The 25,298-nt window shown below is 32.3% G+C and overlaps 1 protein-coding gene across 7 annotated transcripts in view; it reads right to left on the bottom strand.

Annotated features, from left to right (window-relative positions):
* TRIM9 (tripartite motif containing 9) overlaps positions 1-25,298 on the bottom strand; it is a 213,264-nt gene that overhangs the window by 53,092 nt on the left and 134,874 nt on the right. For 6 of the 7 annotated variants that reach the window (XM_074290802.1, XM_074290800.1, XM_074290798.1 and 3 more), the window contains one exon: positions 10,225-10,382. The exons of the other annotated variant lie outside the window; for it this stretch is intronic. In XM_074290802.1, coding sequence (XP_074146903.1) covers positions 10,225-10,382 — 158 coding nt within the window. The remainder of the gene's footprint in view (positions 1-10,224; positions 10,383-25,298) is intronic. 7 annotated transcript variants of the gene reach the window in all.

Raw genomic sequence — 25,298 nt, forward strand, 5'->3', positions numbered from 1 at the left:
ACATTTGTCCCATTTCAGCTGAAGTATTACTTTAGCTCTTTAACAGAGTTTCCTTGTTGTACTCACCCTAATTTCTGGGTCACAGATGAAGGTTCTTGGTCCCACGTTCAGGTGCTAAAATGTAATGTTCTCTTCTCTAAATTGGGAGCAGATTTCTTGGAGGGCTTCTGGAGAAAGCCTTCATTTCAGTTCAGTTCAGTTTTATTGATTAATCAAATGTACCCAGGAGTTAAAGTCCAGATCCTTTATTTTTTCCTTCAAAGTCTTAACTCTTTTCCTGGGTCCAGTTAGCTTTCTTAGGGGCCTATCTCTCTTCTTGGTTCTGAGAGCCCTCTCCAAATGTCTCCATCCAGCACAAAGGTGGAAGTTGGAAGAATCTTGGGTCCTCCTCCCAGAGATTGAGCTTGTGGGTTTCTGACTTGTGAATCTCCCAGAAGTCCAAGAGTGGGCTTTGTCCTTTAGTAGACTTGTGAATTCCTCCATATATATATATATATATATATATATATATATATATATATATATATATATATATATATATATATATATATATATATATATATATATATATATATATATATATTCTCTAAAGGTGTGAATGTGTGAACTAATGTGTGAACTCCTTTAAAGGTGTGAACTAAGTACATAAGCATTAGCATCTTGTTTCAAGTTCTGGCCCATAATAGATATGTAAAGCTATAGTCATTTTTTTTTCTTAAACTAGAAGCAGTCTTGAAAAGGTCTCAGCAAATCCTTATACCAGAGGTGTTAGTTCTTTTAAACAACCCAAATACCTAATATGAAGCAATTACAATAATCAAGGCAAGAGATATTCAGAGCCTGATGTATTACAGTGGCTTTGTAAGTAGAGTACAGAGGATAATTATTGAGGAAACATAAAGGAGACTTCACAACTAATTCCACATAAACAGGATATAATTTGCTTGTTTTTTTCTCTGTAATTATTTATTAAATTACCTTATTCTAAGCATGGTCACAATTTTTGCTTTTTTCATTGGAGTAAAGTATGATAAATTGTAGTGATCACTTTACATTTTTTCAGTGTCTTTGAATGTTTCTTATAAGAAATGAATTGTTAGGTTGTGTTTCTAATATATTTTATAATTTTAAAAAAATAATTATTTATATATATACATATACATATATATGTATATTGCTTCAGCTGTGTAATTCTTGTTAGGTTTTATGTCTATCAAATCTGAATTCCCAAAGGACAAGTGCTTCTAGTACTAAAGTACCCTATGAGTTTAAAGTCTTATATCAGAAACCTCAACTTATATCTTATATATCTTATTTATATATCTTATATATATATATATCTTATAATAATATAATAATAATATAATATATATATCTTATATATATATATATATCTAAGATATATCTTATATCAGAAACCTCAGAAACCTCAACTTATATCAGAAACTTCAGAAACCTCAACTCACATAATTTCTTTTATCATTCAATAAACACAATTAGCTTACAACAAACACACTTAGACACACAATAAATGTGGCTGCCACAAAAACATTCCACAAAACACAAGAGAATGATTTTTATTCTCCCATAAATGCATAATGTTCTTAGGAAGAATAGACACACAAAGTGAATACATTGGAAATAAAGCATATATGAAAGAAATACATATGGTTAAGGAAATTCAGAAATCTAGCCTTATAATCTCTTTAAAAATAACAGCTTTTGTACACTTCAATGTTGTATGAAGATGTATTCTGATGGAAGTGGATATCTTCAACATAAAGAAGATCCAACTCACTTCCAGCTGATCAATGACGGACAGAAACAACTACACCCAGAGAAGGAACACTGGGAAGTGAATGTAAATTGTTAGCACTACTGTCTATCCACCCAGGTTACTTATACCTTCGGAATCTAATACTTAATGTGCAGCAAGAAAATGGTATTTACACACATATATTGTATCTAGGTTATATTGTAACACAGGTAAAATGTATGGGATTGCCTGTCATCAAGGGGAGGGAGTGGAGGGAGGGAGGGGATAATTTGGAAAAATGAATACAAGGGATAATATTATTAAAAAATTACTCATGCATATATACTGTGAGAAAATTATAAAAAAAATAACAGCTTTTTATTTTCAAAATACATGCAAATATGGTTGAAATAGATCTAGATGAAATATCTCCTTAGGAGGTAACTTCAGTGTTTGATACCATGGCAAAGTGGAAAGGAGGGGAAGAAATTCTCTCTTTCTTCCAACAGAGCTAAATAAGCAAAGAGCTTAGTTCTTCCTTGACTTCTGACTCCTTCTTAGTTCTCTTGAACCAAGAGACTCTTGGATTGTTAAATTTTAAAAATCATATCAAGGTGTGCTTAACCATTTTTTATTAAGGAAGAGTGCTATCACATTGTAAATATTTGCAAAAAAACCAAAATGTTTACATTTATAAACACATCATCTGTTTTATGTCATCTTGTGAATACACTACAATAGCTGAGCAATTCCTTATCCCACACCTTACATTTCATTAAAAAAAAAAAAAGCTTGTGAAGCTTTTATTGTAAAGCTTGAAATATCCCAATCTCAGAAAAAAGCAAAAAAGGAGATTAAGAAACATATCTCAAACTTGGCCCAGAGGCATGATATAGGACAGATAGGGAACACCAATTATTCAGATATTATTTTGACCTCTATCTGGCATAGAGCAGTTGACATACTTCAGCGATAATTTCAACCATCAAAAGTTGGAAAAGTCAACAAGCAGAACTTTTATTCTAAATCAAATTCTTAATAAAAGTGGGGAAAGAGTTGCTGAGATGCAAATTATGAGAACCGTGGGATAAATCACCATTTCCTAAACCTAAAGTTTCTGATAGGGGAAGCTAGTCTGTCAATTTCCCTATATTTCAAGGAAGAGAGGGGAGAAATATCATTTACTTTTGTTTTTTCTATAAAGAAAAAAGCTATTAAAATTTGGCAGGATAGCTAAAGAGAACTGTATAACAAAGTAAGGAAAACAAACGTCTTTCTGATGTTTCTTAACATGGTTATGATGAATTTCATCGGTAGGTCCAAAAAGTGACTTGAAAATTTGGGATGGCTCAGCCATTCTTGGTGATATCAGAGAGATTGTGGAAAGTGGGAAAGATATAATTAGACTGCAGAAAAGCAAACATTGTTCTACTTTTCAAAAAAAGTGAAATCATAGAATCTGAAAATACTAAATCATGGAGCTTAACTTTAATTCTTGTAAAAATTATAAAACCAGATTCTTAAATAAGAGATTATCTAGAAAGGGAAGCAGTTATTTCAGATTTTATCAAGAACAAACCTTTCCAGTGTAACATGTCCTTGTTATGGATATACTAAACTAGCAGATGAAGTGCCAGAAGATAAAATGCAAAGACATTTTAGCAAAGATTTTGATAAATATCTCATGCTATTTTTGTAGACAATATGGGGAAAATGTGACTTAGACAAATGAAACAGTCATATGGAATCAAAATTTTAGATGGCTGTACTCAAAGATGTTTATTGTATAATTATCAATGAGTCAGATTTCTGGTAGAGTCAGGGATCTGTGGTTGGTATTATTCAGTTTAACATTTTTGTTAATGATTTGGATAAAAGCCAAAATGAAATGTAACCTCATCATATTTGAAGATAATGCAAAACTGTGAGATAAGTCAATTTTATAATTTAGAAATTAAAAAAGATCTTAGAAGTACATAACATTAGGCTGAATCTAATGAAATTAAATTAGATAAGGATAAATATAACATTTTTCATTTAGCAAAAATCTAAACTTCAAAAATGTGAGGTGGAGGAGGCATAGATAGCAGTTTTGAAAAAGATCTGAGATTTTTCATTCATGTTTAAGTTCAACAAGAGGCAGCAATTTGACAGGGCAGCCACAAATTAAATGCGATCTTAGACATGGAGAAACCTAATTTTCAGGAAAAGGAAAGTGACAATTTCACTATATTTTGTTCTTGTCAGGCTCTTTGCAGTTAGAAACACTATAATTTTTTTTTAAAAAACATCATGACTTTTATTCTGGATATGAATCCAGAATGAGTCCAGATGATGAAGGAACTTGAATCCACTCTATGTAAAGATCTATTAAAGAAATTGGGTTTGTTTAGCTATAGAATGGAACACTCCAGGAAAAAAAACAATTATTTAAAAGGATCTTAAAAAGAAGGAGGGAAAAGCTTATTTTATTTGACCTGTGTTGAGGGCAGAACCAGTAGTAATGAGTGGGAGTTGTTAAGAGGCAAATTTAGATTTGATGTTAGAAAATTTTCTTAATAATTAGAGATATCACAAAGTCAAATAAGCTACCTAGAGAAGTATAGGGAATTTCTACTTAGAGGGCTTCAATTAGGAACTAGTTGGCCACCTGTCAGGCACATTATGAGAAGAATTCCTTTTGTGTTGGTTTGCAGTAGATAGTCATTAAGGTCCTTTACAATTCTCAAAATTTGTGATTCTAATGTTCTTATAGCATAGTAACATTGTAACATTATTTATTAGACTTTTTAAAAAAAGTAGTTCATCAATCTTTTTGAACTATTTTAAGAATGCTTTTTTCCTTATTAAAAAACTGCTGATGATGTGACCCCTGATGTGGGCTTTGGCACCAAATGATGGCAGGCGTCAAAAGTTGGGGTCCAATCATATGAAGCATTCACAATGGCCAATCTCTTGGCAAAAGAGGAATAAATTACAGACAAAAGGAGGGACATAACAGACACCAGGAATGATAAATATGAAATAGAGGAAAGCATATGAAAGGTAAATTCCTCAGTGGAACTCTCACCCAATACAAAGGGAACATGGGAACATTCTATGAGATTGGGGCATACCCTTAGCTGGCAGGCTAAATTCTGAAAGAGACTTAGTACCCTAAAAAAGTTAGTTAGCTGTAAGGAGGAGAAGTGGGGTAAGGAGGCTTAGGGAAGATTATCATGTGGCAGGGGGAAAGGGAAAGACACAAGGCAGAGCAGATCCAAAGGAAGACAGTCATTATGGCATGAGCTATAGATTGTTTTATTGGGAGAATTTAGTCTCAAGGACTTGACATAATTGGATTTCTGACTGAATTATCATGGGTAGGACAACAGAACTAAACTGATCTCCATGATCAGAGTCTTCTTCCTGTCTGCTCCAGGGATAATTTTTTATCAGTTCTTCAGTTTCTCTCTGCCCACTATACCTACCATTCAGGACCTCATCACTGAGATGTATATTATATAATATGAGCTCTTTCTTTAGATCTTTACCTTTTTATTAGTATAGATGCCTAGTAATAGTATGTCTGGGTCAAATAATGATTTTATGTTTTTTAAAAATGTAATTCAGGATTGTTTTCCAGAAAATTTGGGTTGATTCGAAGAAATAAGTGTGGCTCATATTTCTACTATCTGTAACATAAACTATTCCCATTTTTATTATCTTTACCAATTTGTTGAGAGTGACATGAAAGTCCAGAGTTGTTTTGATTTTCATCTATTCTATTATTAATGCTTGGGAAAATATTTTTCTAAAATTTATTATTAGATTGCAATTTTCCTTTTGATAACCATTTATAACCTTTAAACACTTATTCACTGGGAAATGGGTCTTATTATTTTATAGTTTTGTTAATTTCCTTTATATCATGGATATAGGCCCTTATCAAAGATCATAAGAATATATAGATTAAGAGCTGAAATTAAGAGGCAATTAATTAACATTAAGGGGCAAAAAAGGCTTGCCATTGTACCAAGCTATGTCTCAAAATGTTTATGAAAAGATTTTTCCCTAATTAATCACTTTTTTATCCTACCTTTATGGATTTTATTTTTGTTTGAGTTTTTGTTTTTATTTCATATAACTGAAATTGTATTAAATTTTTAAAAATTTATGATAGTCTATCATTTGTTTGGCTAAAAATTATTTACTCCAAACCACATCAGGTAAAGGCACCTGGTTTACTTCATGCTTGAATTTTGTCTTTTGTTTTTAATATTAGCTTTTACAGAATCAATTTACAGAATCCTTTATTATATTTTTTTACCTTATTTTCTAAATTGCTAATTTCTATGTTGCCTTTTTCTGAATTCTTTTTTTAAAGATATTTGTTTTTATATGAATGTAAGAATTTCCTTTCATTATGTTACTGAACTTCAAATTAGATATGTAAATTTCATTGTAAATATTAAAACTTATAAGTGCTACTTATTGTAATTATACTGGAAGTTCTTCTGGTTATCCCATTCTTATATAAATCTAGTTCTTTGTTTTTGTAGTATTGTTCTTTTATTCCACAAATGTTTCCACTCTTTCTTTTGCCTGCTCATAATGTTTATTCATTCTATCGTTGCCCCTCCTTGCTTATTCCTTTAGTCTTTATTATTTTGGGGGAGAGTGGGAACATTTTTCCAGGAAAAATATTCAATTCTCCAATATTGATATTTTGCTTTATTTAGAAATTCATTCTTGTTTTATGTGATAAAGGGCAGCCATGTTTCCAGAAATGCATTTCAGCACTCGATTCTTTTAATTTTTCTCTACATAGTAATTAGTGCTAACATTAGTTACGTTGTCTTCAGCATTTTTAAGTTAAAAATCAACTCTATTATTTATTATTATAAGCTTATTTTAAAGGGTATTGAGTGAAAACACTTATTAATCACTATCTAAAATTGCCTTATCAAGGGTTATGCTCAAATTATAAGGTAATATGATATATATCATATGATAGAACTCTTTACCTAATGATAAGCTTATTTATTTTTTAGCTTACATATGTGATTTTTCTGAATTCTACTTGTTCATTCATTTATTTGCACACATTTATGATGTCAAAACAATGATAAGTATCCCAAAAAGCAAAAGAAACATAACCCCTTTTTCCTCTCTCCCAGATACATGGACTGATGGATCAGTTATGTATCTAATTATGTACTAGAAACTAGAAATAAATCTTGACCTTACTTGACTTATCTTAGTTGACTACTTGTGATGTGGAGTGACTATCTTCCCTTGTCAGGAAGCCCATTTGGTTATTATCAGATATAACCAATTCTAAGATTATCCACACTATAGAGTGTTTGTGAGGATGGAACTCTTTTGTCTATCCTGCAAATTTCTGTACATCTTTAAACAATCTTTAAGATATTGATTAGCATTTTTTAGACTAGTTTGGGATCTGGATTGGCAAGTGCATTCTGTCTGACTCCTAAATCCCTCCCTCTGAGTTCCCACCTTTACTTTTGGGAGAAACCTCCAAGGCTGTATTTTCCATATAAAAAAGATCTGCTTTTGATGATCTTTGCTGAGTTCTTTTCAGGATTAAGCCCATTATGAGATTAATCTCTTTATTCCCTCTCATAGTCTTCTCTCTACTGGTGTCTTTCTTCTCACTCTAGTTAACTCTGGTTAATCTGCTAAATTCTTCTATGAATCTAACTTGCCAATAAATAGCATACTTAGGCCTCATGAGTATTTCCTTTCTACTGGGTAATTGTGAGTTTCATTGAGGAACTTTTCTTTTATATGCTGCCACATTCTATTTCATATTTACCAGTCCTGGTGTTTATTGTTATTGTATCCCTTCATTTTGTCTGTAACCTATTCCCCCAAATAAAACTACTTTATACCAAAGAGAATGACTATTGTGAATTTGTCACAATTTTTTTTTGAATTAGTAATTCCTACCTCAACCTCATCAGTTGTGTGGAACTCAGGAGTAATTAGGGATCTTGTTTAGGATACTAGTGTTTTAAAACTTGAGTCAATCAGTACAATATAATTTGCAAGCAGAAGCATCCAGAGAACTTCATCAATTATTTACGGGGAATACCATTTTGACTGTGATAGATGTCTTCCAGAACTGTAACGAATAACTTTAGCAAGCATTCTGTTTTTTGCCTCTCTTAAAGTGAAAAATTGGAGAATATTTGTGCAAATTCATTTCTGATATTATATTTGTGAGTGAAAGGATGGAAAATATCATTTATTAAATGTTTATTGTGTGCCAGATTCTGGAGATAAGAATACCAAAGCAAAGATAGTCCTGCTCAAAAAAATCTTCTTTGGGGTAAACAACATAAACACAGAATTGATTATCTGGGAGGGACATCAAAAAATTACAGTAGTAGGTATAGAAGAGTAGATTGGCATGCTCTAGTTAGGAAAAATGGTACAGCTGATTGAATTTTGGTGAGAGGATAAAGGGTTTTCATAAGATGGTCATAGAAAATATGATTGGAATAGGGGGAGTCAAGAAGTCTTATCAAAGAATCTTTTGTTTTGGTAAAATATACATGGAAGATACCTTAATGAAGCTACTATAAAGTAGAAAAATTCTTTACAAATTCTTTTAAAAATAACACATGATAAACGAAATGTGATTTTGTAAGTCTCCTCCTTTTGTATAGTACTAATTATGTGACCGCAAAAATGCTGTCTGCTTTAGAATATTGTTTTTAAAAACTGGTTTCCTTTCTTATGTGTTCATCAAGGATATCCTTTTAAATTATTATTTTAAAGAATTTGTAGCTATGAAAAATTAAATACAAAGTTTAAAATATTGATACAATTTCAATCATCTTTTTGGTGTTTTCCCCTGCAGTTTTAACATTCATGATCCACATAACTCCAATCATTTAATATCTTCTCCTTTTTCAGATAACTTTAAAATAAATTATTTAGCACCTCAAAAGAGTATTATCTCCATAATGAATTTTTTTTAACATACTTGGTCTGATTTAGCTATTCTGCATATTGATGCTAAGATTCTAATGATAAAATTTCATTGCCATTAATGTAATCTATTCTGTCTCTGTGCCACCTAGAATATCAGAAGACTCAAAGGCAGAAACAACGTTCTTTTATAAAGGGTTAAAAATCCTAGATATCTCTTCATTTGCCACCAATTGCTCTGCATGGTTTCAAATCTAACATTATTTCATGCCCAAAGAGCAATTAATATATTCATCATTAGGGGAAACTCTTCAGCATGGCCATTGCTTTAACTTTGTTTTTCATCTCTAATTAATATTCTGAGTTGCTTCTGCCTGTCTTATTAGAAGACCGAGAAACATAAAACAAAAACAAAAACAAAAACCTTCTCCCATAGTCTCCCTTTATAAAAAAACTCAAATTTCAGCTTTCTCTTCATTTACTACCAGCAGCTCTGCCTGGTTTTGATTCCATCATTATTTTCATCATGATTTTCACCTTCTCACCTCTCATAGAATATACTCTGGCTTCAGCTTCCTTTTGTATTTTTTTCCTAAATGTATATTGCAAATTCCTTAAGGACTGTCATTGTCTTTATTGTTCTTATTTATAGTTCTAATATTTAGCTCAGTATGTGACACAGAATGAATGTTTAGAAAATGCTTATTTTATTTTATAATATAGGAGTTGTGTAAATGGTGGAAAAATATTGAAATGTTTTAAGTACAGAAGTAGTAAGATGAAATTTATGTTTTAGAAATATTAATCTGTGAAAAGTGTGGTACATGGGATAGACTATAGAAGATTAGACACAGGGAGACCAGTTAGGAAAATATTACAATTATCTTTCATAAGATTATAAAAAATGCAAAGAACATTGTACAAGAGAAATATTAGTATGCTGTAAGTGGAGATAGTAAGTGGAGACAGATCTAAAGAAAAGAGGGACTTGAAGTTACTTCTGAATTTCTGACTTTGAACAGCATAATAATTGATAGAAAGAAGGAAGTTGGGAAGTATATAAAAATAAGGCAAGGATGATAATTTTCAACATATGGAGGTTGTAGAGCTGTAAAGAAGCAGAAAAAATGAGAGGGTAAATGAATAATCCTTCAAATTCTTCACTAGAATAGTAGTTATTTATTAGGCTTTAGCCTTGATCATATATAAAATATGAAAAATAGAAATTTGCATTTCAATTTATTTCAATTTTTTTGACAACTTTTGAAGAATATAGTACAATAATGCTCATTTATTGGTGAGGAGATGAATGTTCAGAGAAATAAAATGACTTGATTAGGGTGGATACATAGGAGCAATGCCACATGATCGCAAATCCAGGTCTTTTGATTCCAACACCAATGCTCCTAACATCAGTTCAATAATTGCCCAATTATTTTCAGAACTTATAACTTTCCAAATGCTATGACTGCCCTCATTTATAATATATAATTAGAACACAAAATAAACAAAGTAGATTCTCTACTCACTCTGAACTGACCACCATTTCCATCATCCAGTTCCAGAATATATCCTTCTACCATCACTGTTGACAAAGGTGGCTGTTTCCATGACAATGTGGCACTGTTGTTTTGTGTGCAGCAGTCTTCCAACTGTAGAAGGGGGGCTGCTGGCACTGGAGAGGAAGCTAAACACAAATGAATATAACCCTTGCATTTTTATTTTTCAAAGGATATTTATATATATATATATTTTTTTTTTTTAAACTTTAAACCTTTTTTTTTTAACTCAGCAAACAATAGAATATTCCACAACTTAAAAATAAATTGTTGCTGTTTGCCAGGGATAACAGCAAATTGATCCAAAATGGTGAGTATTCTCTGGATCACAATGCTTTCTTTAAATAATGTTCAGTATGGCTTACTGGATATTTGTTAAAACTAAAACATTGAGGGGAACTATTTGTTCACACTGATTCCCCATTAATAAAAACAAAACAAAATAAAATCTCAATTCTCCCTCAACCTTAGGGCTAACCAACAAAAGCTTATTTGAGACATAATATGTTAAAACCAATTCCAGTACTTTGGGGAAAACAAATCTTAAGCTCCAAACAACTAATTTACGAACTATTGGAAAAACTTATTTGCATATTGGCAGAACTGTACCAATATCTCATGCATTGTACTTTGTCTGGAAATGGACAAAGGTTTATTGCTATTAATTATTACTAGGTTAAGTAACATTCTTGTACAAAGATGAAAAGCTGGGAGGGATAGCTAATATTGAATAACAGAATAAGGATCCTCCTTCACTCTCCCCTGCATGTAATTGATATACTTAACAAAAAAACATTTCATATAATTGGAATTATACTTTGAAAATTGAGCATGCTTTTTATCCCTGAAAATATCTGTTTCCACTGATACTGAGGAAATACCTGTGTTGTCAATCCTGGAACAATTTGGCATTGTAGGACAGTAGGGGAAAATCTGCCACAGTGTGTCTCTGGATCTATTTATTCCTTGAAAGATTATTTTTTCATCATTTCAAAATACAAATAAACACTCAATTTTAAGAATTAATGTTTAAAAATAGTTTAACCAAATATGAGCTTCCTGTGGCTTTAAAACAATGCAAGTATGAATGAGATTGATTAATACACTAAATCACAACCCCACATAAAGTAAGTGATAAAATGTTTAATCAACCATAGACTTTAAGATTTAAAAATTCCTTTCAATAGGACTTTGCATAACAATCATATAGAGAGAGGATGAAGAAATTTGGCTATAACTGAAGGATTGTCAATAAATTTTCAAATAGAAATAATTATAGAAATTAAGTATGAATGGAGTAACCTTGGAATTTTACTAAAGCTTCTAACAAGAAACCAGTAAGGATAGGATGGGAGAAGTCAGATCTTAGAGAAGGGTATAGAGAATGTTTGACTTAGGAATTCTTTTCTCCTCTTCCCTCCCACTTGATTTTTACTTGGAGAAGATTTTCATGTAAACTTTAAAGAATCTGGAGAATTATTGACTTGTCATCAGCTCAGTCCCTATCCTGCCACCCTTCTCAACCCAATACAACAGAGGCTGGTAGTAGAGTTGGTTTAGGAATCAAGAAAGGATGAATGTAGATTTACTGTCCCAAAGTGGAAATTCTTGAGCAATATATAAATAGAAGAAAAAGATTTTCAGCAACCAGGATCAATGAACTATTTCTGCCATATGTGTTGTCTAAACTTGAATCTATTTGTAGGAGCATGTGTCAATCAGTTAGTTAATAAACACTTATTAAGGGAGATTCTACTTTGTGCCAGGGATTTTCCTAAGCACTGGAGATATAAATAAAGGCAAAAGACAGTATCCATCTCCCCAAGAGCTCAAAGAATTATATTGCAAACAAGCTACATAACAGGATAAATAAAAAAATAACTAACAGAAGGAAGATAATAGAATTAAGAGAGATATTTTATAGAAGATGGAATTTTGCTTGGGTCTTAAAAGAGGCCCAGGAAGCTAAGAAGGAAGAAATGAGGAGGGAAAGTTTTCCAGGCATGGGTATAGCCAGTGAAAATGCAATTAATTGGAATGTACAGTGTTTTATACTAATTTTTTTTTCTTATTCTCAGAAATATTAATGATAATAGCTAGTATTTGTATAGCATTTTAAAGTTTGCGAAATTCCCTTTCAGATGTTACCTTATTTTATTCTTATAATAACACTTGGAGGCAGAATGTTTCTGCTACCCCATTTTCTATTTATTTATTTATTTTTGCTGAGAAAAATTGGGGTTAAGTGACTTGCCCGGGGTCACAAAGCTAGGAAGTGTTAAGTGTCTAAGGCCAGATTTGAACTCAGATCCTCCTGACTTCAGGGTTGGTATTCTATCCACTGTGCCACCTAGCTGCCCCATGCTACCCCATTTTCAAATGAAGAAACAGATGCAGACCAAGGTTAAATGACTTGCCAGACACAAAGCTAGTAACTATTTTAGACCTTATTTGAATTCAGGTATTCCTGACTCAAGGTCAGGTGGTCTGCCCACTGTACTACCTTTAAAAAAGTTACTTAAAAGCATTTGTCTAAACTGAATATATGTCAATGAATATAAACTCAATAGATATTTTTTGAGGGAAGTATGCCAGTCAATTTCAAGCTAATGACATTGGACAATCAACTCCAACTTCTCAATGGTACTCTTAGAATCTCGATGGGAGAGATATCTCTTGGGACATAATTAATTAATTAATAATTCATTAATTTACTGGAGCAGAGAAATTATATATACCTCAAAAATTATATGAGGTATAAGCATAATTAGGAGATATACAATAATTTCACAAATCCAAAATTTCCCTCACCAATAAAGGATAATAATAAATATATCAGACAGCTATGGGATGACAAAAATCTTGTGCAACATACCAAGATAAAATCCAAATGATAAGCGAATTAAGCATAAATGATGATCTTATAAAGAAATAGAGGAGCAATAAAGAAATTAACTTTTAGATCTATGGATAGAGAAAATATGCATGTCCAAATAAGGGATAAGTGGATTGTAGAGGACTAAAATAGATAGTTTCGGTTATGAATATAACCTAAGTGCTAATGCCCATAATTTGATACAATCTACTCAATGGAGATTAGTGCCTTTGTCTGCATGAGAAGTAGAGTGGAGTTGAGACAAGCAGCAGAAAGAAGAGCTCTTCAGGCTTTGTAATTTTGGAAGATCTTGCTGGCTTCCAGCTTCAAGAGAGAAGATGAATGCAGCCAATTCTATTTCCTGTTGCTGAAGGATTAAAAAACTGGGAAGAAAGCAATATGAAGAAACTATCTCCATTTTGTTTACTTTTTACATGCTAGAAAAGAAACTTGGCTGAATTTCATTTTGGGTGAGATCTAGGATTGTCTTGGTTGAACTGAGTTATCTTACTTCTAAATGGGAGAGCTCTTAAACTCTGTATTGTCTGATATATATTTTGACATATATGGTTTCTCTGATTTCTGTTTTGCTATCATCTTAGATAAAATTATTTCTTTTTGCTATTTTGTATGTGTTCATTGTAGAACTGGTAAATTAGTGGGAAGGAAATCAAGTTTTGGATATAAAATGTGGGGTCTTTCTTTCCCCATTGAGAAATAGTGATTAGAAGTTTAGCAGAAATTGTTATGGGAACAGATTATTCTACCACAGCATCCCTTTTATCTGTGGAAAACAGAGCAGCTTTTGACCTCAACATTTTACTTTCCCTCGTGGAAATAAACTCAAGATTTCCTTAGAGAAGAATAGGGTGAGAAAAAGCTAGAGATATTTATCATTTCTTCCCATTGAGCCAAGACAGGAGACCATCTTGTTACATGTGAAATTTGAAAATATTGTGAACAAATAGAAGAAATATAATTTAAAAGTAACTGAAAACAACTTTTATTACAATTTCTCTGATAATGGTCTCATGTCCAAGCAACTGATTAAAATTTATGAGGTTGAATATCATTCCTCAAAAGATAAATTATCAAAGAATATGAACAGGCAATTTTTAAAAGAAGAAATCTGTGCAATTAATAGCCATATGAAAATTTAAGAAAACTAATACTTTGAAGAATAAAAATTGTTAAAAATGACCCCTGAAAGAGAAAATAATCATTTCTGTAGTGTTATGAGAAAAACAATAACAACAACAACATATGCATCATTAGCAGAATTGTAACTTTGCCTAGTTCTTCTAGAAAGCAATTTGAAACTTGGTCCTTACATTGCTAAACTGACAATTTGACACAATGATAAAATCACTAAATTTTAGCCCAAGGAGACCAAAGAAAAGGGAAAAGACCCATATGTACAAAATAGCATTTTTTTTAAGTAATACAAATTGTTCTGCCAAAATAATTCCCAAACAAGCTAGAAAAATATTCTAGGATGAGAAACACTAATAAATTGCTCATATAAGTACAACCCAAAGGCTCCATAGAGAGAGTATTTTTTTTCCAAGAAAGTATATGTGTGTATGTATATGTATATATATATATATATATATATATATATATATATATATATATATATATATATATATATATATATATGTATGTATATACATAAGTAAAAGAAATTATATTCATGAATGTCCATATTTTTTTCTTCCTTGTAAATTTTGTTTTCTTTTGTTTTCTGCTGTGCATCTTTTTTACTTTATATATACATATGTAGATATATACATATACATATACATATATATATACACATATCCCTCTCCCACACCTACAAACACATACACACACACACACACACACACACACAGACACATACACACACACACACATCTGCTGACTCTACTTCTGCTCCTTAACTTGCCTTGCTATTACTTAATCTCCCCCCAACCATGGATCTCTCCCTTGTCTTCTTCCTTTACCTTTTGCTTCCCCACCTGCCCATCCGTCCCCTTATTTATTTATAGATTTTGGAGGGTGCTATGTGTAGTGTTATATATGGTATATATGTAGTATTGCCTATTTAACCTATTCCTAATGTGAGTAGGCTTTCAGAACTATGAGCTTTCATTCCCTCTCTAATACCTCTGTTTATTCTAATCCTGCACTTCATTTGTATAACATGATCACTATTTTTATCTTAATTCTGCCCCAGTTTTTCTCTTGAGTTACTCCACTGTTGATATCACTCTTAAACATATGGTATACATTTCTCATGTAAAAAACACAAACAATTTGTCCATGTTGAGCTACTTGAAATTGTTAAAATTTTTGTGTTTGGTTGATAGAAAGTCCTAATAACCTGCAAGTTTGTTGAATATCCTGGGAATTTTTTCTCATTTAGTATTATAGATAATTTTGCTGGATAAGATATTTTGGGCCACAGACCTAGTTCTTTTGATTATTGGTAGATATGATTCCAGGGCCTGTGGTTATTTTATTGTGGACATTGCTAAGTCCTACACAATTCTAATTGTAATTATAGCATATATGAATTGTTTTTTTCTTGTTTCTTGAAAAAATTTCTCTGGGTTTCAAAATTTGGAAATAATATCCCTCTGTGTTTTCCACAAGGGACTTCATTGAGGTGCTGATTAGATTTTTTTTCTATTTCTATTTCCTCTTCATATTCTATCACTCTAGGACAATTTTCGTGAATTATTTCTTGCATTATTGTGTGAAGTTCTTTTTTTCATCACAACTTTTGAGCAGTCCCATTATTCTTATATTTTCTCTTGATTTGTTTTCTAGATCTGTTGTTTTTCTTATAAGATTATATAAATATATATATATATACATATATATATATATAACACATTCTGTTCTATTTTTTCATTTTTTATAATCTGTTTTGTTATTTCTTAGTCTCTCAAAGCTTCACTGGCTTCCCCTTGCCCAATTCTAATTTTCCAAGAGTTATTTTTATATTGAAATTCTGTATCTCCTTTTCTAGTTGGTTAACTTTTTTCATAATTTTTTCATAATCTTTTTTCATAATATTTCTCAATATCTTTTATTTGATTTTTAAATTCTCTATAAATTCTCTCTGGGCAGAGAGCCATTTTACATTACTCTTTGGGGCACAAGACTCTTTTTTTTTTTTAAAATTCAGTGTTCTCCTTGGAAGATTAACCATATTACCATAATACCAGAGTATTTCCTATTCCCATACTAGTTTTCTAAGGTGGGTTTTTTTCTTCTTGGCCAATTGATTATTTTTTAATATGAGATATATTAGTGGAAGTACCTCTAATCATGGGGTGGGGAATGGTGTCTCAAGCTTCACTTCAGCTCTGTCCTCTGACTTGGATCCCAAACCAATAGCTCTACCCTCTAGCAAGTGCTCACACTCACTAGTGTCCCTGACTCATTGCTCACAGATATTCTGGCTTCTTTTTATTCAAGGCCAAGTCTCTGCAGCATAGTCAGTTCTGGCATTCCTAATCAACCCAGGTTCTCTTAGTCTTCCTCAACTCATTCTCAGACTCAGACCCCAACTTCACAAACAATTTAGAAGGTTAAAGTCTCTGTGGTTCCTGCTGAGGCTGCACTTACACTCAGATAGCCCCAAGACTCCCTACTTGAAGTGTCTGTGGAGCTAGGCTGAGAGTATTTACACTTCACATGGGTTAATTTCTGGTGAGCCATGAAGTTTTTCTTCAGATCTTCTCAGGTTGTACCAGGAGAACCCCTGTTCTGTTTCAAGTTTTCCTGAGCTTGAAATTTACCAACCTACTCCAAATTTTAAATTTGGATGTTAACTGTAAACTAGAGAATAGGGAGAGGAAAGATTTTCTTCTATTGGGAAATAATAAATTTATGATGATAAAATCACATTTCAAAATATGCATACTGCTATTTAAGAGTCACTCAAGAGTGGTGAAAAGAATGATTACATCATATTGTGAGATGAGAGGCAGAGTTGACATAAGAATTTTGGAGAGAAGTTATTTTTATAATCATGCTTTAAAAGAGGACATATATGATTGTACATTTTCTTCGAAGAGCCCACTGTGAGAGGAAAAGAAAGATTTCAGGAAGGAACAGATATGTAGAAGGGTTAGTACCTCAAAAATGCTTCTGGTTTTTCTTTTGACTCATTTAGAGAATTTGAAAGGATTATGGAAATATGGCAGGGTAAGACTGGTAACACCAAGCTTCCCCCAAATCTCCTGAAAACATGATACAAATACTATCTCAAAGGGAATTTTGAATGGCAGAAATAACTAAAACTTGGGATGAAGCATTTATCCTACTAAGACAACTGGGAAGGACCTTAAGACCCAACCTCTAAGAGTGGAAGTTTGACCTGATTGAAGTGCAAAACCTTGAAGCAAATACCATTGAATCAACAAACAATAAGTCCGGGTGGCAGACAGTAGCCTCTAAACTTTTACTTCACAGACAATAAGGGAGTTGGATAGTTGATCAGGGGAAGACTAAAGGATCCTCCCCAGTTGTTGGATGTTAGTCATAAGTACATTGATCAGACATTATTCAGGCTGTAGCTATAAGTGAAAAGCAGTGATCATAATCCACATCCAAACATTCAGTGTGGTAACAGGGTGCATGGGGGAGAACCCTAATGATTGCAGGCACTTTCAGAAGAACCTAGTTTCTGGTTTCAGTTTGGATTAAAGAGCTTAGAGGTAAATTGAAGTTCAAAGCTGAGAGAAGGACTATAGAAAGCAGGAGCATTTGTAGTGATTGCCTGCCTTGGGGCACTAGCAGTGGTTCAGGACAGAGGTCCAGACCAAGCTGACCAAGGTCCTGCTCCCAGAAAAAGCTTAGAAAACAACAATATATAAAACCTAATGCCTGAGGCATCAACTCCAGATCTCAGGAAACAGAATATGACTATAATTATAAACGATAAAAAATATTAACAACAAGGAATGATCAAAGAACGAAGAACCTGACCACAGATATTTTGGGGACAGAGAAGATCTGAGTTCATACTCAAAGGTAGATAATGAAGCTAAAAAATAACCCCAAACAAACATTCCTTTTTGAAGAAAAATATCAAAGAAAAAATCAAGTATCAAAAAAAATTCTTGTAGGAGTTTTAAAAAGGACTTTAAAAATCAAATGGGAGAAGTTGAGAAAAATTAAGAAAGCAAAAGAACTGCAATCAAAGAAAATAAAAAAATGTGAAAAGAAAGTTTAAGGAAGAAAATAACTCCTTAAAATTATATCTGGGCAAAGGAAAGATAATATTTTAAAAATCAAGAAATAATGATGCAAAATCAAAACTTGAAAAAATAGAAGAAGATGTGAAACATTTTGATGAGGGTTGAGGTCCCTTTAAGATTCCTTTCTAATTGCCCAACCCATGGCTGATCTTGATTCACAAATCCTGGTCAAAGACACCCTTGAATATCAGGGCCCAGCCCTACTATCAGCTCAGCTTCCCCCAGACTTCACCTGATCTGAGCTAATTGAAAAGCCCATGAGAACTTAGGGGTACCGCCCATCATTTTCTAGGTATAAAAAGTCGGAGCCCTCATTGCAGGAGCCCTCCCAGCCAACACGTGGTATCCTTCCAGCCATGTAAGGGTTCCTGCCCACCCAGTGGCCACCTCTGGCCCTGGCGTCTTTCTAATTTAACTTTACTTCCAAATTCCTACAATAAACCTTTTATTTATCAATCTAGGTTTTCAGGCCTGTAAATTCATTTTACAGGGGACACTGCACTTCATGGGATTATCTTATTATCTATGCGCCAAGAAATAGGGTTCCCCCTTTCCTTTCCCTCATTATTTTCATTAGAAAAGTAACTTATTTGGAGAATGGATTAAAGAGAAACAATATAAAATTGTTGGTTTACCTGAAAGCAATGATTAAAAAATCGAGCCTAGATGCAATATTACAAGAAATCATTAAGGAACATTTTCCTGAAGAGTTCGAATGAAAAGGGAAAATATAAATAGGAAAAAAAACAACAAAAAAACATTGATCACCACTTGAATGAGATCCTATGATGAAAACTTTCAAGAATATTATAGACAAGTTTTGAAGTTCCCAGATTAAGGAGAAAATACTAGAAACAACAAGAAAAAAAAAACAATTTAAATATTATGAAATACAGTCAGGATATATAAGGTCTAGTAGCTTCTAAATTAAAAGACAAAAGAACTTTATATTCCAAAACCCAAAAGAATTGGGCTTGCAACCAAGAATAATTTACCCAGCAAAGTTGAGTATAATCCTGCATGAAAAAGAAGAATGGATCTTGAATGAATTAAAAGACTTTCAGGTGTTTATGACAAAAAGAAAATTTCACACATGAGAACAAGGCGAAATATAAAGTAAATATCAAAGATAAATTATAAGGGACTCAATGGATCAAACTGTTTACTTTTTATATGGGAAAATGTTATCAAAAAGAATGAAAACATAGAAGAAAATGTGAAAAACCTCACTGAAAAAATAAGTTATCTGGAAAATAGATCCAGGAGAGCCTACACATCATCTTTCAAGAAATTATCAAGAGAGGCAGCTAGATGTTGCAGTGAATAGAGAATCAGCCCTGAAGTCAGGAGGACCTGAATTCAAATCTAGCCTCAGACGCTTAACACTTCCTAGCTGTGTGATCTTGGGCAAGTCACTTAAACTCCAACTGTTTCATAAAAATTTTTAAAAAATAGAAATGATCAAGGAAAACAGCCTATAAATTCTTGAGCCACAGGGTAAAATAGAAACTGGAAGAACCCACCAATAACTTCCTGAAAGAGATCCCAAAATGAAAACTCCCAAGAATATTGTAGCCAAATCCCAGAGCTCTCAGGCCAATGAGAAAATATTGTAAAGAGTCAAAAATTAAAAGAAACACTTCAAATATTGTGAAGCCATAGTTATGATAACACAATATTAAGTACTCTTCATCAAAGGATCAGGTGGTTTTGAATATGATATTGAGGAGGGCAAAAGAGCTGGAATTACAACCAAGAGTCACCTACCCAGCAAAGATGAATATAATCCTTCATGGAAAAAAGAATATTCAATGAAATAAAGGAATTTCAAGCATTTCTGATGAAAAGACTTATAAGCTGAACAAAAAATTTGACTTTTGAATACAAGACTCAGCAAATTAATAAAAAGGCAAATGAAGAGAAATCACAAAGGATTAAATAAGTTTATACTGTTTACATTCTCAAATGGAAAAATGATGCTTGCAACTCTTAAAATCTTTCTTATTGGGGCAGTTAGAAATAGTATATATAGATAGAAAGCATGGATATGACTTGAATGTAATGTGATGATTATCTAAAAAATAATAAGTCAGGAATGAGAAAAGAGTAATGTACTGAGAGAATGGAAAAGGGAATAGAAAAATGGCATAAAATATCTAAAGTAAAAGAGATGCAAAAGAGGTTTTATGGTAGAGGAGGAAATAAATGAGTTGAAGGGGAGGAGCACATGAACCTTGAACTCATTATAATTGTATCAAAAAAGAAATAATATACATATTCAATTGGGTATAGAAATCATCTAAGTAAAAGCAAAGTAGGAGAAGAAGGTGAGGAGTGATAGGAGAGCAGATTGGGAAAGGTAAAAGTCAGAAGCAAAATATTCTCGAAGATGAACAGGGTGAACAGAGAAATAGCAGGATAAAAGGGAGAAAAATAAGATGGAGGGAAATAGTTAAAATTACTCACTATGAAAAAAATTATAACAAGTATCTCTGATATATATATATATAGAATATATAATAGAATATATGGAAAACTGAAGAAAAATTTTAAAAACAAGAACCATTACTTAATTGATAAATGTTCAAAGATATGAACAGGCAGGATTTTTTTAATTTAATATTTTGTTTTTCTCCAATTACATTTAAAGCAATTTTGTTTTTAAAACTTTGAGTTCCAGATTCTCTCTCTTCCCACTCTTACCCTTCATTAAGAAAGCACATGTGAAGTTATGCAAAAATATTTTCATAGAAGTTATTTTGTGAAAGAAAACATAAGTTTCTCCGCATTTCCCCCAAAAAATCTTTAAGAAAAATAAAATAAAAGAGAGAGAACTAAATTATGCTTTGATGTGCTTTCAAACCCATAAATTATTTCTGTTGTTATTAATAGTATTTTTCATCATAAGCCCTTTAGAATAGTTGTGGATCATTGTATTGCTGAGAATAGCAAAGTCATTCACATATGATCATCCCAGAACATTGCTATTAATATATTTCACTTTGCTTGAGTTTATAGAAAACTTTCCTGGTTTTCCTGCAAGCATCCTGCTCATCATTTCTTATTACATAATAATACAATTCCATCATAATAACAGCACATTTTAGTCAACTATTCTCCAATTAATGGTTATCCTCTCAATTTCCAAATTTTTGCCCTGAGGAGAGCTGCTGAGAGAGAGAGAGAAAAAGAAAGACAGAGATAGAGACAGAGATAAACAGACAGAGACAGAGATATAGGGGCGTGGAGGGAGGGAGAGAAGGAAAAGGAGGGAGAGGGGGGGTTCCTTTTTCTTTTAAAAATCACTTTTGAGATTCATGTCTAGTAGTGGTATTGTTAGGTTAAAGGATATGCATGATTTTATAATCCTTTGGGAATAGTTCCTATCTTTTGATCATTTATCAATTGGGAAATGACTCTTTAAAAAAATAATTTGACTCTGTTTCCTATACATTTGAGAATAAGACCTTCATCAGAGAAAGATGCTTTAAAATTCTTTGCCCAATTATTATTGTTAACTGTATTTCCCTCTATTTTATTTTATTCTCTCTCCTTTCACCTTGACCTTTCTCAAAAGTGTTTTTCTCTTACTCTATCTGGATATGGGACAATATTTTCTTCATCCTAGGACTAGAATATTGAAAATCAGCAGCAATATGTCAAAGAAAGCATTCTATTAATATAGACAAGTGAACTCCTTTAGCAGGGAATAAAAACAGAGAAATATTTAAAAGCTTAATTAATGGATGAAACCATAAGTAATAAATGCTTATTATATGTGATGCATGGTACTAACACTGAGAACCTGGATAAAAAAGTGATAGAATATATCTTTGACCTCTCTCTCTTTTTTTTTTTTTTTTTTTTTTAGGCTGGGGTTAAGTGACTTGCCCAGGGTCACACAGCTAGGAAGTGTTAAGTGTCTGAGACCAGATTTGAACTCCGGTCCTGCTGAATTCAAGACTGGTGCTCTATCCACTGTGCCACCTAGCTGCCTCAAGGAGCTCACTCTAAGATGGAGAGACAACAACAAAAAAGGAAAATTCAGCTAGAGGGCAAATGGAAAGATCTTGAAGTCCTACAGTTTTAGTGGATGTGTAGATAGCTAGGCCTAGAGGATTTTAGATGATTTTAATAATTAAAATGAGAGTGCCAGGGAACCACAGTGGATCAAGACAAAACAGATTTTCCATCTAGGCCTTGAGAATAGGTCTACCTAGTTAATAGCCAATCATTGATTATTGATTTTCACATCCTCTAAACAGTGTAAACCCAGTGTAAGGATTGCTTAGTCCTGATGGTGCCTGGATAAGCTGGTGTTTTAGGAAGGCAAAGATGAAGGATGCCCATGATTATTGGTTTTTCTAATCCTATTCTAAAGAAGCAAATCCAGGCAACTAGAATTTAAATACATTTTGCATTGTATTTAAGAGAATGGAAGGCTTTGTGACCACTTATCATTTGTGAGATAAATGAGGTATAAAAATTCAGCTTTAGCATTAGAAATAGACATTTTAGAGAAAAATATATTTGATATTTTCTCCAAAAGAATCATAATGTTTAGGCCAATAAAAACAAATAATATGAAAAATATTAATTTCTTTTTCTGTTTTAAAAATGATATTGTTAATATTTCCATTGTCAGTTTGATATAAAAATAGCACTAGATTTAGAGAAAGAAGAATGGTTTTTCAATCTTAGTACTATTGATTGGTACATGTATAATCTTGGACATGGCACTTCATGTCTTCAGTTCTGATTTTCCTCATCTGTAGAATGAGGTGATTGTATCTTTAAGATCCCTTCCAACTTTAAACCTATCAAATATAGGAACTGTCAGTTGGGATTTTAACTGTTGTCTTATATACCATGTTGTAAGTTTGAGTCTATTTCCAAAGGAGTAACTTTATTTCTTTTTTCAATGTCTTGATGAAAAATGAACTGGTACATTTCTGATGGTTAACATTTCTTCATATTTAGAATTAATCTTGAGAGGAAAATTCTATATTCAGACATGTACTAGCACCCATTTTAGCTAACTTGTCAGAAAGAGATGTGGATTAAATTAACAGCACAATCTAGCACTTTCATTCACCATTACTGCAGTTCAAATGTAAGATCTGGAACTGAATTTACTAATATAAACTCAGAAAATTTTATCTTTTAAAATTAGTATGATTACAATATTTTCCTAAAGCCTATTTCTTTTGAAAATTCAAGCAGAACATAATAGGCATAATATAAAAAATAGCCATAATTATTATCATTATTTTCATCACTTATTTATAGAAAATATACCTGGCCTAGTTTTTTTTTTTTTTTTTTAAGAATAGTGAAATCACTTAAACATAATATACTTGTAGAAATGCCTAATTTTATCATGAATTTGAAAATTGTACTATTAAAAATGTTTCAGTAATAGTTTTATATTTATACTTAAAATTTTTTAAATGCTAGCTAAAATTGCTATACATTACTCACTCATAGTAACTTTAATAAACCTTTCTCTTTCACTTTAAGTTTTAGTCTGCTTTACTCAAGGACTCTACTCAAGTAGAGGAGGAAGAGTGTGCTTTACTTTTGAAGAGTATTTTTATAGTAATTAAAGTATTTATAGCATTTAAGGTATTCTCAGAAATGGTTCGTAAGCTTCACCAAAATGCCACAAAAAGGTCAATAATCCCTAAAAGTTACTCATATATCACAATAAATTTTTGAGTTGAACTTATTGAATTAATAGAAATAACGAAAAGATGTCAAAATCCAGCAGAGAATAACTAGAAGTAAGCTAATATCAAATCAACAAACATTTATTAAGCACTAACTACATATGAAGCACTAGTGCTAAGATACAATAAAAATGTTTCTGTCTTTAAGGAGCTTATATTATATAGGGGAGGGGAATAAGAGAAGTATTTAGCATGTACAAAAGAAAGTAAACTTAAATGTATGCATTTTTTATGTATAAAATGAAGGGCTTTGTGAATTTCCCAGAAAATATAAAATGGGAGATAATAGAATAGTTTTGGGGAGAGAATTCATGAATATATTGTATTGACCTGCCATAACTGCCAGGAGGCACTGTGGCCAGAGTTCCCTGGTCTGGAATCAGAGAAGATGGGAGTTCAAATTGGATTTCAGGTACTTACTAGTTATGTGAACCTAGGCAAATTACTTAATCCTGTTTCCCTCCGTTTTTTCTTCTGCAAAGTAAGCTAGAGAAAGAAATGGAAAACCACTCTAATATATCTGCCAAGAAAACTACAAAAGAGATCATGAAGAGTAGGACATGATAATAATATATAGATGGGAGTAACCATTTGCTATTGTTTGTAAAGGTGGTATTGGAAGTGTCTTTTAAATGGACTGTTATTTTCTGTTGTAAGTGGAACCTTCAATTCTCTTGGAAGCTCAAGCCACATGGATTTGGGAATTCAGGAATCCAGGCCAGGTGTCAAGCATCAAGGTTCCAGGATTTCAGTCCATTAAATTTTTCAGATCTTAGCTTAGGGCATAACTTGGTAGGACCAGTGCTATGTAGGAAGTGAGGTATTTTGTGAGCCTAATCCATTTGTTTCACCTCTTCTTCCAGTGACATAGTTGATAGTTGATGAATGACTTTGTCTGACTAGACCTGTTATTCTGACATGAATTCAAATCTTTACTGGCTATGTGCCTCCCTCATTTTCAACAAGACCCAATAATTAGTACTCTAGTTCCATTGTCACTTAATGTCCAACTGCAATGGGATATTCAAATATATAATAATAATAAATATGAAAACATTTCCCCCAATTCATTGTGGGGCACCAACATACAGAGAAGGAGGGTAATTAGGCTCAAAGTTTAGCTGTTTCTATACCATGTAAGAGGCTCATCAATTTCATGTCCCAAATCATCTTTGCTATCTTTTT

This window comes from Sminthopsis crassicaudata, chromosome 2 (genome assembly GCF_048593235.1).
Source record: "Sminthopsis crassicaudata isolate SCR6 chromosome 2, ASM4859323v1, whole genome shotgun sequence".
In the NCBI taxonomy this organism is placed as follows: domain Eukaryota; kingdom Metazoa; phylum Chordata; class Mammalia; order Dasyuromorphia; family Dasyuridae; genus Sminthopsis; species Sminthopsis crassicaudata.